Below are 14,053 nucleotides of genomic sequence, written 5' to 3'. Positions count from 1 at the left end.
TCTTCTCGGTAGAATCTGCCTTCCGAACCGCTGGTAGAATCACTACAAACAGACAGACTTGACGTTTCAAAAGTGCTTATATTAGGCCTACTTGAAATAAATGACTTTTGAATTTTTTTTTGAATCTCCTGAGGACGCATCGGTATCGGAGCGAAACGTGCGTAGAGGGTACTATGCCGAGGATCTGTTTGGTGTGGAGTGTAAGGATTGAAGAAATTACAAATCACACAATACAGATTCTTCTTATTTTCGCGGAGTATATATAGCAAATTGAGCTTAATTTCCATAACATATCATGGATTTCCGCAAAGTAACGCCTGCATGTATCCAAATATATGAACGCGGCTCACTTCATGGTGGAGGTGTTGTTGGTGCTGCGCACGAGCGGCGGCGGCGGCTGCTGGCCCATCGCCATCGTGATCGCGTTGTTGGGGAACTGGAAACAACACCACACTACACTGACCACCGTTAGCACCACAGCGCGGCTGGCACGTCCCCGGGGAAGGCATACAAATGTATCTTCACCAACAGCTTTATCAACTGTCAGAGCACTGGCGCACAAGTGGAAGTAATATTCAAGTAATATATGTGCTCAGCTAGCATGGTCAGACGACAATATTTCTTTTTTTTTTTTTTTATTAATAGCGGGCAAACGAGCATGTGGGTCACCTGATGGTAAGTGATCACCGCCGCCAATAAACATCTACAGCACCAGAGGAGCCACCGATGCGTTGCCGGCTTTTAAGGAGTTTGTTTATCCGCCCCTTGAATAACCCTAGATTGTATTTTTGAGGAAACACATCAGATGGGAGATTGTTCCATAATTTGCAAGTGCGCGGACAATCATCTATATCAGCCGTAGAACTTCCACGGACGAGCTCAGTCACAAGCTCTACTCAGTAGCGTGCACTTCATATATGCACAAAAGCACTGCCTACCCTAAAATGTATATATAACTCGTATAGGAGGAGAATTTTTTGCCGTTTTATGCAATTTTCCTGCTGTATGCATACCCCGGTAAAGAATCCAGTGCCTCCCCACAAAGTTTGAAACTATCGGAGGTAGAAAATTTTAAACAAAATCGGACACTTATAAATTCCTTATCAAACCTAGCCAAGTCAGAGGACTCAGTCTTATAAAGAACATTTAGGAAGCTCTAAGTCCAAACTGTCTTATGCCAGCTTTCACTAACGACAAACAAGGTAATGCCTAAGTTTGTTTGTTCGTATTGTTTTTGTATCACACTAAACTAGATAATATATTACCACTTCTTTATGTTAATTTTTAATTTCTCATTAAGTGAAACTGTTTCTTTTGAGAACAAAAATGTCTTTAAATGTCTTTAAATCTAAGAAGATTGATGATTCCCAGGCATAAATTTACATAACGGCAGAGAACCTTTTTTTTTTAAACTATAATAGACTAGCGCTTGACCACAATCTCACCTGTCTCAATGGAAAGTTTAGATGTGGCCTAAGATGGGACGCGTTTGCCTAGGAGATGCCTATTCACTCTTGTTTTTAAAGTTACCCAGGTTGTAAGAACTAGGAAACACAGAACTCGGGGTGTTCCGAACCCCAGCCATGTGTATAAGAAAAGATACTTTGAGAAAGAGTTTTTGGGATATTAACAACATAGGGGTGAAACCCCGCCCGGTGCCTTGCAGTGCAATGGTAGAAAGGTGAGGAGGGGATGAGATAGAATAGTTCCCGAGCACACTCCAAAGTATATCCTATAAAACACCGAAATACTGGCTAGCTGTTATCTGATGAACTTGAATGTTTTTCAGTACTTACAAGAAAAACATATCTACTGTCCGTGGGACTCTGCTAGATACCTAGGTTTTACTACTAAAGTGCCTTAGTTTTCAAATTCATCAGCCCGAGAGTTTATTTGTACGCTTGTCCTTCACAATGGGAAAACCGAAAAGTTATTTATTTAAAGAATTTTCCTCAATCCGACAGAGTTGAAGGTATTATTCTTTATATTAATTTTACTCATCATTTAAACTTATAGACGTTGGTATTTTGTAGGATACCTCACATTCTAATCTTCTCTGCTTAGAAGAACGTCTAGTGCATAATGGATTATCTACCACGAGGGAAGACAACAACGCGAGCCTGGCGGCGAAGACAGCCAAAAAAATAAGTTTCATGAGGACATGTAAATCGGGGACAACAGGATAAAATTTAACCAGGTGGTAAATGTTATGGGGGGTATACTTAGACCCAAACGTCTATTGGTCCTTCGAGCTACGTAGCACAAAACTTCTCTATTAGCTTCGCAACATAAGCTATGTCGGTAACTCTCGCTCTTCTACATATCTCCTCATATAGAGAAAATGATAGCGTAGCTGTTTCTTTCGTTTAAAGCTAAAAATATTTTATGCCTACAGTAGGCACTTTGACTATAACTTGACCCACGTTGCTTCAACCGATGAACAATGAATGACCGAAGCAGTAATAAAAACCTCCTTACCGCCGCATCAAATCGCTAACATTTGATATAGGGCGCTTCTAATTTAACAAAATTATAATTTTACTTGCTTCCGTGTCTTAAACGATGATAAGAAGACATTGGATATTTTAAAGAGTTCGACGTTATTAGATGATAAATAAGTTACAGAGTGTGAACCTAGTACGCGCATCTAAGTTGGCAGGATCGAAGTAAAGCACGATTGATGTTTGTAAGAATTCAATAGCAGTCTATGGACGGGGCATATGCTAGTCGGACTCGGGTCCCGTTTTACCCTATGGGTACGAAACAACAAAAAAACATAATCTCAGCAAATATCAGGTTTCTCTTAAAAAATATGGCACAAAAATATTTTTTAACGATGAGATTTTTATTTGATCATTGGGGATCAGTCGTTTACTCTTACAACTCACGTTATTCTCTCAGACACCCCCCTCACTCTACCCTTTCGAGGTTTTGAGTATCGAAATACTTTAACATCAGATTAAAATTGTATTAAAGCAAAAATTTGTAAAATTAAAATCAGAAATACAGGTTACTGAATCCCAAATAATGTGGGCAGACGACATCAAACGCATCGCAGGTAGCCAATGGATGCTTCCAGTCAAGTGCCACAAGAAAGTGGAAATTTGAATACCCTTGAAAGACCCTAACCTAGTTTCACCAGCAGTGGACGCCCATCGGTTGATATAATGAAAGCTGTCTGAGCTGATATTTGTACATATTGTGGCACACGCGCCAACTTCAGCCAAGCCCAGCCAAGTGAGACCGTGCGGACTGCGTGCGTCGGTGTCTGCAAGTTACCTGCACGTTCCGGTTGTGCTGTGAGCGGTGCTGCGGCATAGTTGCGGCGATGGCCGCGTTGTTGTAGCGCGCCGCCGCCACCTGCGCCTGCGCCGCCACTTGCGCCTGCGCAACAAAACAAACCATTTATATATTTTAGAACGCGCCTTCTCTTCCCGCTGGTTCATACGAGCCGACCGTCCTGTAGCACACACACAAACCCAGCCTGGTCTGCTCAGCGTGGTGATAATGGGCAAATCCTACCTTAATAATATTATAAAACTTAATATGATCAGCTGTTTCCATATTTCTGAATGCAGTAAGTAGTGTAGTTAAATTCAATTATTTTGAACTAGTGACCCGTCGTGGTGGCGGTACATCAGAATAACGTTGTAACCAACCGACATGAAGGGGCATATAACTACGTACGTGGGGGGGGTTTATAACTAAGTACGGGCAGCCACCTAAACCAATCCTCTAAGAATTAGAAAGGTCTAAGCCGTAGTCCACCACGCTGGACTTCACACGCCATTGAGAACGTTGTGGGTTCGTATGTCATTGGCTCAGGCTTGCAGATCTCCTCACGATGATTTTACCTTCATCGTTAAAGCAAGTGATATTAAATTAAAGCACCCATAACTCCGAAAAGTAGTACATGTGTGCCAGGGATCGAATTCTGTTCATCTCAAAGGAGAGCCGACCCCTAAACCACTGGCGTATCACTGGTTCAACCTACCAGTGTATGTGAAAAACCACCGCCTATAATCAGAGCAACACTTCTGGGCAGAGGTGCGTGCCGGGGTTAGAGCACCCGATAGTGAGCCGAAGTCCAAATCACTACTTTTTTACATCACTATCCGCACCCTATTAAAGTCCCACTGATGAGCACACGCGTCGTCTCTCACAGGAGAGACGGTTTAAGAGCATAGACCCATCACGCTGCTCCAATGCGGGTTGGTGTGCTTTGACGACTATTACTACAATTAACGGATAATATCGTTACAAGAAGAGGTGATAGCGCATTTGGTAGGACACTTGCATTCACTTTAGAAGGACCGAGTTCAAATCCCACACCTCTAACTTTTCTAATGTGCGTTTTAAGCAATTAAAATATCATTAACTTCAACGGTGAAGGAAAACATTGTGAGGAAACCTGCATGCCTGAGAGTTCTCCATAATGTTACTACGGCCTTAACCTCTTCTCATTGGAAGGAGACCCGTGCCCTGTAGCGGGCCGGTAATGGGTTGATGTGATGAACCGTACAATGGACAACTGAATTCAAAATTCAAATTCAAAATTTCTTTATTCATGTAGGCCTGTCACAGGCACTTATGAAGCGTTGATAAATATATGTTTACATATTTGTAACGGGAAGGTGATCTAAAACTACGAGGATTCCAAACGCGCCCACAGCAAACTTAGCCGGGTAATTTTTTTTTTGTTATCACCATCTCACAGTAAATTTATATTAAGCTATGAAGCTAGAGCAATTCACACCCAAGCTTTTTTAACGTTTAAGTAATCCTTAATATTATAATAGGAGTTCTGTAAGCTTACGTTTTATATGCTTCCAATGAGTGCCATCTCTGGTCACTAGATGGCGCTTATTCGACGCAATACAAATCATCGTTAACTTGTACGCGATCGAATAGATAAAAAAATCTCGCACTCAGCACTCGGTTGCCGCCGTACTACTGTAAGTACTAACCTGAGCGAGCCTGAGCACCTGTTGCGTCTGCGCCTGGGTCAGCGTGCCGGGCAGGTTCCAGCCGTTCGCCAGCGCCTGCACGGTGGCCGCCGAGATGCCCCCGTGCGGCATCTGCATGGCGTTCGCCGCCGCGGAGTGCCGCTGCGTGGGCCGGCGCCCGCGAGCCGCGCCCACGTTGGCCATGCTCACGCCGCTGCCCACGCCGCCCACGACGCCAGGGGGCGGCGCGGGCGGCGCGCGCGTCCACTGCCCGCCGCCGGACACTGAGCCTGGAACACAGTCGCTCTGTTAAACTCCTTGATTGAACACTCACACGCAATACGTTGAAAATATTAAACCGTAACCACAATTATAACGATACAGTATTTGTAAGACAAACCAAAAGTGGATATAAACAACCGCCTTACTCGAAATAGACATAAGTTAGTGGCACATGCATATCGTTTGCGAAAGGTGCATAAGTCATTTGTGGCATTGAGTATATGCTTTTATAATATGATTCCCAGGGTAATTTTGGACCTGCCAATGCATAAGTTCAAACACTGTGTTAAAACACATTTAATAAGTCGTGGTTACTATACGATTGATAATATTCTTTACGACAAGGCTGCTTGGAAGCAGGCTCAGCTCTCATCTCTCACAAGATAGTGAATTTAAAAGATTGTAAACTGTAAAATCATGTTGAAAAAGAGGTATCTGCTGAGTTTCCTGGCGGCTCTTCCAGTTGGAATCTGGCTTCCGAACCGGTAGTAGAGTCACTACAAACAGGCTGATTTGACGTTTCAAAAGTGCTTATAAACTGGGACTAATTGAAATAAATGAATTTTGATTTTGTTTAAACTAGCTATTTACACAAGTTTATACCTAACTTAGGGACGGTTGATTTCTGTGTGTCAAAGTAAATTATAATCCCTACTAATCCCTACTAATATTATAAATGTCAATGTAAGTTTGTTTGTTACGCTTTCACGCAAAAACTACTTAACCTATCCTCATGAAACTTTGTACACATATTTTTGGAACTGTTAGAAGTAATAAAGGATACTCTTTATTCCGACATTAAGCTCGGTTTCTTTGGGAGAGGGGATGAAAGTGTTTGACGATTTTAAACCATAACTCCCGACATATATAACCGATTTAAATACTTATTTTTGTACTATAGATATAATATGTGTTTAATTTTCCCAAAACTTTGTGCAGATCTGATGAATGTAGTTGGAGATAGAGGACATGGAGGAGGGGTTTGCTGCTGTCCGCTGAGGAGTTCAGCGGACAGCAGCAAACCCCTCATTTAAGGCTTAGCGATACTGAATACTTGAATGCCAATTGAATACCACATAAAAGAAAAATTAAACGCAGACGACACGCGGGCAACAGCTAGTAATAATATAAGTTATACCTATTATATGATTTAACTTCTCATATAATGAAAAGTAGTCAGATCATTTAGTCTACCATCTCTGTCTCCTCATTTGAAAATCATAGACATTTCATATGATCCGCACAGGGATGGGTTTTCGGAACTCTCTGTTTCTCGACTGCACCATCTCTTACCACCAGGTGAGATTGCAGTCGAGGGCTAACATGTATTGGAATAAAAAAAATTCTGTGAAAGCCAATTCAAACTCCCAAGATTTACCTTAAAAAACAAAAGTATTAGAAACCTAAATTTCTGCAACTAAAATAGACAGAACCGCGAGCGCAAACCAGTAAACCATTAAAACAAACTATACACAATGTAAAAAGAAACTTGTACACTGGCGTTTAATGCAAATCTCTTGAATAGTGTCAAGGATTAGTTGAAGGTCCTCCCCTCAATACCAAACGAGAAAACGACGCAGTTATAAAATATCTTAAAGAGAAGGCATGTCAACTTAAAAAAACCGGTAAAGCGCGAGTCGGACTCGCGTCGCGCGTGTATAGTGTTCCATACCATCCTTACTAATAAACGCAAAGGCAAATGTGTGTTTGTCCTTTCTTCCAGTGGCGTGCACATCATACATGCACAAAAGCACTGCCTACCTTATAATTATCATTTTACTCATATAGTTGGAGGGTTTTATTTAATTTTCTGCCATCTTCTGTCTCTATGCCTACCCTGGTAAAAAGCCCTGCGTACGCCACTGCTTCCTTTACGCGCTTACTAAACCGCCAATAAACTAGATTTTTGGCATAGAGCTATTTGGATAGAAGAAGGCGTTACTTTGCGGAAATCCATGAAAATTGTTAACAATTATTCACTGTACGGTCAACATATACCGAGGATGCTCGGTGTTCGGAGCGAAACGTCCGTAGAGGGTACATTGCCGAAGATCTTTTTGGTGTGGAGTATAAGGATTGAAGAAATTATAAATTACACCATAAAGATTCTCCTGCTTTTTGCGGAGTAGGTATAGCAAATTAAGCTTAATTTTCAGAAGTGAGTTATTCGAAAGGACAGAGAGTAACATTTTTATCCCTGGAAAACAAACGGCTCCCACGGGATTAGTGAAAAGCCATAAACTGGTTGCTGGTTAAGTCTGAAAACGGGAAAAAAATGTCTGTTTTAAGGGAGCTGCCCTTAAATATTACTTTTATTCTGATTTTAGTATTTGTTGTTATAGCGGAAACAGAAATATATCATTTGTAAAAATTCTTCTTAATTTGTATGGTTCAGATACAGCCTGGTGACAGACAAACACACGTACGGATGGACAGCGGAATCTTAGTAACCGGCTCCCGTTTTACCCTTTGGGTAGGGCACCCAAAATCCGGGCAAGTGGGAGCCATGCACAAACAACGAGGGTTCCGTACAGTACCGCATTTGAGACAACAAAACAAAATATCCCTTTTGTTTGGAACCGCTTTGAGAGTTTGTAAAGGGCAATTGCATATTTCTAAAGTGCCAGTTAAATAAATCCTTAGAAATTTTTCACTTCGTGCAGATAAGAGGGGGAACATGGTATTTTACCATTTATATGTGGAAGCTACACATCTTTTAAATGATTTAAAAAAGCTTTTTTTAATTTAAAGAATACTTGACTATGTTACCTTACTTCTAAGACTAAACCCCACTTTAAAATTTCAACACACCAGATTTCGGACCCTTTTGCAATGTAAATGATAATAAAAATTGAAAAAAAAAATCGTAGTTTTATGCCTTTACGTTGTTCATAACTGAATATTCCAGTGTCTCAATATTAAAAAAGCTGAACGTGCCAACTCGACTATCCACATCCGTCTGCGGAAAACACTCGAGTACTTCGGCCACATAGCCAAGACTCGAGCAGTATAGAAAATCTTATGCTGGAAGGAAAGAGGCCGCGCGGAAGTAGCCCAAGACGTTGGACGGACCAGTAGGGCTAGGATGCACACCACGAGAGAGTAGTGTCTAGCCATTATCTCGTCAATCTCTATGGAAAAAATACGAGTCACAGGTAGAGGCCTCGTGGTGCGCATGCTAGCCCTACTGGTGAAGGAAGTATCCGACTGCTCCGACAACAGTGCGTGTCATAAGGCAGAATATCAGCGGAGATTCAAACATAATACGGTGAAGCACTCAATATCGATTAGGAGCCACAATCCTCAGTAGGAAGCGACTCGAGAAGAAGAAGATTCCAATGTAATTTTTTTTCAAGCATTACTTACTAAAATGATTTGTGACATACACGCGAAGACTAGGAGATACTTTTTCACCATTTTAGTATGAAATTCAAAAAAACCCAATAGCACTTTATTATTCCTAAACCTTGCGTATATCTTCTTTTTTTTTTTGTAAGTTTTAATAGGCGGACCGAGTCGATAGCCCACCAGATTGCAATGTGAAAACCTCGCCTATGAACACTTTGTAGATATGCAAATAACACGTCCTATAAAGTGTGCCCACCCTGTGTCCAACAACCTGAGGCGTAGGTGTTAGGGCTTATGTGCCTGTAGCGACAACAACCACGCACTTCATATTAGAACACAGCAATTCTGCCTGGTTTCAGAAATAGGGATGGCGGTAGTCTGTACGTCTTCGGACGAGCTCTGACACAAAAAGGTCTAATAATCCTAAAGGACTTCCTTAGTATGTTGTGAACTTCCGTAACGATTAAGGAAAAACTTTTAAAATAGGAGATATCGTGGAATGGACATACTCCGTTTTTCATTCCAATTTCATACAAAATAAATTGAAATAAAACCTATGAATATTAAGCTTAATATGCTACACTCCGCGAAAAGCAAGAGAATCTGTATGGTGTAATTTCTTCAATTCTTATACTCCACACCAAACTGATCTTCGGCAATGTACCCTCTACGCATGTTTCGATCCGAAACCGGAGCATCCTCAGGAGATGTTGACTTTACAATTAATTGTTCTTAACAATTATTCATATCGTAAAAGTCATGCGAAACCACGGGCACAGCTAATCGAAGATGAGAACTATACAACCCAAAGGTCGTAAATGAGTGCTAGAAATAAGTCCAAGGTTAGGGAAATAAACTTAGGACTGATTACAGCAGATAATAATAGATCGAAGTCTTTTAATCCACTAAAAATAAATAACGGTGCAATATATGAGAAAATACACAATATTGGCATTATTAAGATTATAAATTAAAAGTTTAAAAACAACAACCCTAAGACGGAAACAACTACTACGGAAATATAAAAAACTCTGAAAAAAGTATAGTTTAGCCCTGAAAGTTGTAGTCGGTGGCCACCGCTGCAGTGATGTTGATTATTCCAATTGCTACCATCGTTTGAGTTTAATGCAATACGTGGCCATTGACCACGCCTATTTGTTAAATACATATTAGATCTTTGTTATTTTAAAATAGTTACTAGCTACGAGTTGCGACCCCTAAAAGAAAACGGAAATAATAGCGTGAGTTGGCGATGGGACGCCGGGGTCAGTGTATATATATTGTGACGTAAAACGTACTTTTTATTTAGGATCACATGTTTTGCCGAAACATTTATAACTATTTGGAAAGCTGATTAAGTATGCAAGTTTATATGGAAGTAGCTTTGTGTAATAGTATTTTTCTTAGCTAAGCAATATCTTATAAGACATAGAAAGTAATTTGGTTGCATTTTAGCACCCCTATCATGTCCTACACACACACATTCACACACATTTTATACAAAGTAAACACATATAATACAGAAGAAACAAAATAGAAAATGGCGGTAGAACAGGCAGTCTTATCGCTAAAGCGATGTCTTCCAGACAACCTTTGACGTTAGGAAAGACTTTTGTAACGCTAGTAAACTGATACTAGGTTATTAGTGGATAGGGGAGAGCATGAATCTGGATTGCTTATGGCATCAAGTAGTCTTAATCTGCTTAGAGTAAAACTAAACGTATCAGTAAAGCAACATACAAATTGGTTGTTAAATGAGGGAGATATAAATAGATAGTTATTTTAAAATTGAGGGTGCCTGAAAGAATGGGGGTGTACTGGGAACTTCGTGTTCCCTCCCTCCCCCGCCCGCAACATTTGGCAATGAGTCAGTGACGTCTCGAAATCCATCACACTGTTCCTTTAGAAAAAAAAAAAATCCTGAAATCAGAGAAAAAACTGTGATTTGAGTAGTAACGATACCAAAATTAGTAAAAGGAAATCTTGGATAGAAGGAGACATTTCTTCGCTGTACGGCATACTTTACACCATACACTGACATACAACCGTGACTTCAATCTCACCTTATGGTATCGGGCTAACGTGTTAGGTGTATGGCATTTATATTAACATCAGTTTATATGGGGCATCGTGCCGGAACGCATCGTGCCGTGCCGGAACGGAAAGCGATTTGCTTTGATGATGATGAAAGGTTTTTAAAGGAAAAGGATAGTACTTCCATACAATGAACACTAACTTTAATATGCTATTATTTTTTTACTGTTTATTTTATTTATTTATTGATAAGAACTTAACAATTGTTCATTTTAAAGTCAACATCTCCTGACGATGCTCAGATGTCGGAGGATCTGTTTGGTGTGGTTTAGAAAGGTTAGAGAGATTCTTCTACTTTTCGCAGAGTATAGCAAATGAAACTTAACATTCATTGTATAAAAGGAAACCTTTCTTGAAAAAAAACCATCAAAATTAGTTGTTATATCAATTAACATTTTAAAAACGTATACCCTTATGAAGGAAAGAGAGGGGTACTAGTAGAAACATCTTGCTCACTTGCACTCCCGTACCAATAGGCCGTTACGCCCCGATCTACGAGCTACGTCGTGAAACCCCTTTTCCTGAGTACTGTCGCCTTCATGACGTTGTGGTAAGTTCTGCAGTCTTATAAATGGGAGTTCCCGGTATCGATTCCCAGCCGAGGTAATGAAGCATTTTTACGATCTAAATTTGTCTGGTTTTGACGGATATGTTTAATATTTAAACTGCTTTAAATAACAAGTTAGCCCGCTACAATCTTAAACTGCACCTACCAGGTAAGATTGCAGTCAAGGGCGAGCATTTGTGGTGGATTAACTTTGAGTCTTGGGTACTAGGCAGCTATTCTCTAGGCAGCCTAAAAATGGATATTTATTGGGGTTTACAGTGCCAAACCCTGAGTTGGGAAATCAGCGGTGTCAACCAACCTACGAGAATCGGAGAACACAGGATGCCTTTGGTCTCGGTTACATATGTATAATATTTAAAGCCCGTCAACACGCATTGGACTAGCGTGGTGGGTCAAACCTGTCCATCCCTCTCTCATATAACCGGAGGCGTTGATGTTTGTAGACTTTTTACCCCAAATGGAATTGTATGGGTAGAACTCAGAAGGTTTTACGCTTTATTGTAGAGACATAATACCTACTGAATTATTATTTTTCCATTGCAAAGCTTTTTTTATCCAGGACTAAAGCACGGTTTACACGAATCCAGTGTACTGGCGCCAGTTTATCAGTTGACAACTGGCTTGTTAAGTAGGTGGACGCTCTATTCCCCAGGGCTTTTGACTTGAAAAACTTGGTTTTATTGAAGTCGCAACACCAGCTAAAGCTTTTGCTGCCACTTTCACCGATTCGTATAAGCTCTGCTTAACATAGGCTTTATTTAGTATTAATAAGATTTCAGTCTAAATTAATGGTATACATTTGTAAGCAAAGATAGCAGGAACAGCGTTCACGATCTGTTTTATCCGCGTACGCTGTTCTAATGGCCAGTCATACAGAATTACTATGTTCTACAAAAATATGTACTCGTTTTTGAAACAATGAAATACGGAATTGTTTTGCATGGCACGCATTAAAAAAAACTCAAAAGAATATTTTTTCCCGTTTTTGCCACAATTTTCTTTGATGATCCGCTTCTATTGGTCTTAGCGTGATGATACATTACAGCCTATATTCCTCGATGAATGGTAGTTTTTGAGATAAGCGCGTTCAACTAAACAAACTTTTTAGCTTTATAATATTTGTATATATATTTATAGTAGCATCAAAATGATCATTTCTATTACGGGACGTACCTACGTATGTTCCGTAAGTTTGGACGGGTAAGTGGTACGTTCCGTAGGTGAGCAAGGTACCTAATCGCGTGGCTAATATAACCAACTGTGCGACCTTAAGATAACCCACGTGAAACCGCGAGAAACAACTAATACAAAATATATACATACCTAAGAAGTTAGATTAGAAATAAATTCCATCATAGTCAATGTCAGCCTTCAGAGAGCAAGCTACAGGCCAATGCCAAATTTTCTCAAGATTTGTTTCATGATTTATAACGTCAGAAGGTCACAAACAGACAGTAGAAACTAACGCATTTATAACATAAGTGTTGACTTGTGTAGTGGGCGATACTCACCTCGAGCTTTCGGGACGCAAAATGGTTTTAATATTTCAGTATGGAGTCTGGCAGTGGCGGACGGACGGACAGTTTACGGTCTTGGTCACCCTAGGGCAGCCCCAAGAGCTTTTAGAATATTTAGGTACTGAGAGCTATTTCTTATTATTAGTGATATTTTGTCATAATTCGCCTAATGTCTGGCTACCAAGGCCTGGACCTACTGAGCCTTAGGGCCAATACGCCATGAAGCAGGCTCCATATTTTATAAATCCATTTTTATAAAAAAAAATATAGAAGACAAGCCAGAGCTTCTAATTTATTTTACAACATTTGCAAATACGCAAGACTCCAAGCTCCAAAATCATTTTACGAAACTGAACATCAATAGACACAAATTACTGAACATAGAGTGCCACAACATAAATTAAGATAAAAAAAACTATGCCAGGTCAGACGAGGAAAAAGCTTTAGCACTTGCCAAACCCTAATTAAAGTATTTCAGTCATTTACTAGTAGTTACATGAACAAGTAATGTAATAAAATAGTAATTACAAATAGCTGCTTCATATGTGTCCACCATGGAAATGTGTCACTCCACTTGAGTTAAAAAAGGACATAAAAGACTGACAGCAGGTAAAATCCGCTGGATACAATTTCATTGATGCCAACAATAGTGTCATTTTCATAGTATCTCTATTGAACACTTAGGATCGCCACCCAATTCAATATTAAATAGCATGAGTGGTTGTGATCCCAAAACCAAGCAAAACCACCAAAAAAGTCTGATTAACTGGCTTCCTCGTTTGACAAAGCTGCTAGAAAAATAATCTTCAATAGTATGAAACCTTGCCTTAATCATCAGTTTGAGTTTGGGGAAAGACTACAGAACGAGCCCACCCTCTGCACATCATGTTAGTCACATGCAACAAATAATAACTATATATTGCTCAGCTATTTTCTTACACAACAGATAGGCCTTTGATATAGAATGGCATCAGTGTCTGCTTTACAAAGTAAAATAGTCAACCACATTTTTCTATAATATACTACAGTCATACCTCAATAAAGAAGTTTCAAAGAGAACTTCAATGAGAAATAATCAGAATTACATGAAAATATTTCATCAGGAGGCCTCAGGGTAGTATCCTGGGCACATTCCTCTACCTAATATTCACAGCAGATCTACCTGATAAAGATAAAACCACCACAGCCACATATATGCCAACCTGACCTGCTGTCAGTACATGTCATACCATCTGCAAATTTGCAGAAACACTTTGCCAATGTTGAGAAACGGTTGAATCTGTGGAGAATAATGGCAA

The 14,053-nt window shown here is 40.0% G+C and overlaps 1 protein-coding gene across 2 annotated transcripts in view; it reads right to left on the bottom strand.

Moving 5' to 3' along the window:
* LOC120632482 overlaps nt 1-14,053 on the bottom strand; it is a 31,675-nt gene that overhangs the window by 15,199 nt on the left and 2,423 nt on the right. For both annotated transcript variants that reach the window (XM_039902268.1, XM_039902266.1), the window contains exons 2-4: nt 4,968-5,236; nt 3,280-3,384; nt 351-436 (exon numbers count right to left, since the gene is read on the bottom strand). In XM_039902268.1, the coding sequence (XP_039758202.1) occupies nt 351-436; nt 3,280-3,384; nt 4,968-5,236 (460 nt within the window). The remainder of the gene's footprint in view (nt 1-350; nt 437-3,279; nt 3,385-4,967; nt 5,237-14,053) is intronic.

This window comes from Pararge aegeria, chromosome 20 (genome assembly GCF_905163445.1).
Source record: "Pararge aegeria chromosome 20, ilParAegt1.1, whole genome shotgun sequence".
In the NCBI taxonomy this organism is placed as follows: Eukaryota; Metazoa; Arthropoda; class Insecta; order Lepidoptera; family Nymphalidae; genus Pararge; species Pararge aegeria.
The sequence above is the reverse complement of the archived record's forward strand: the minus strand, read 5'-3'. Positions and strand labels throughout refer to the sequence as shown.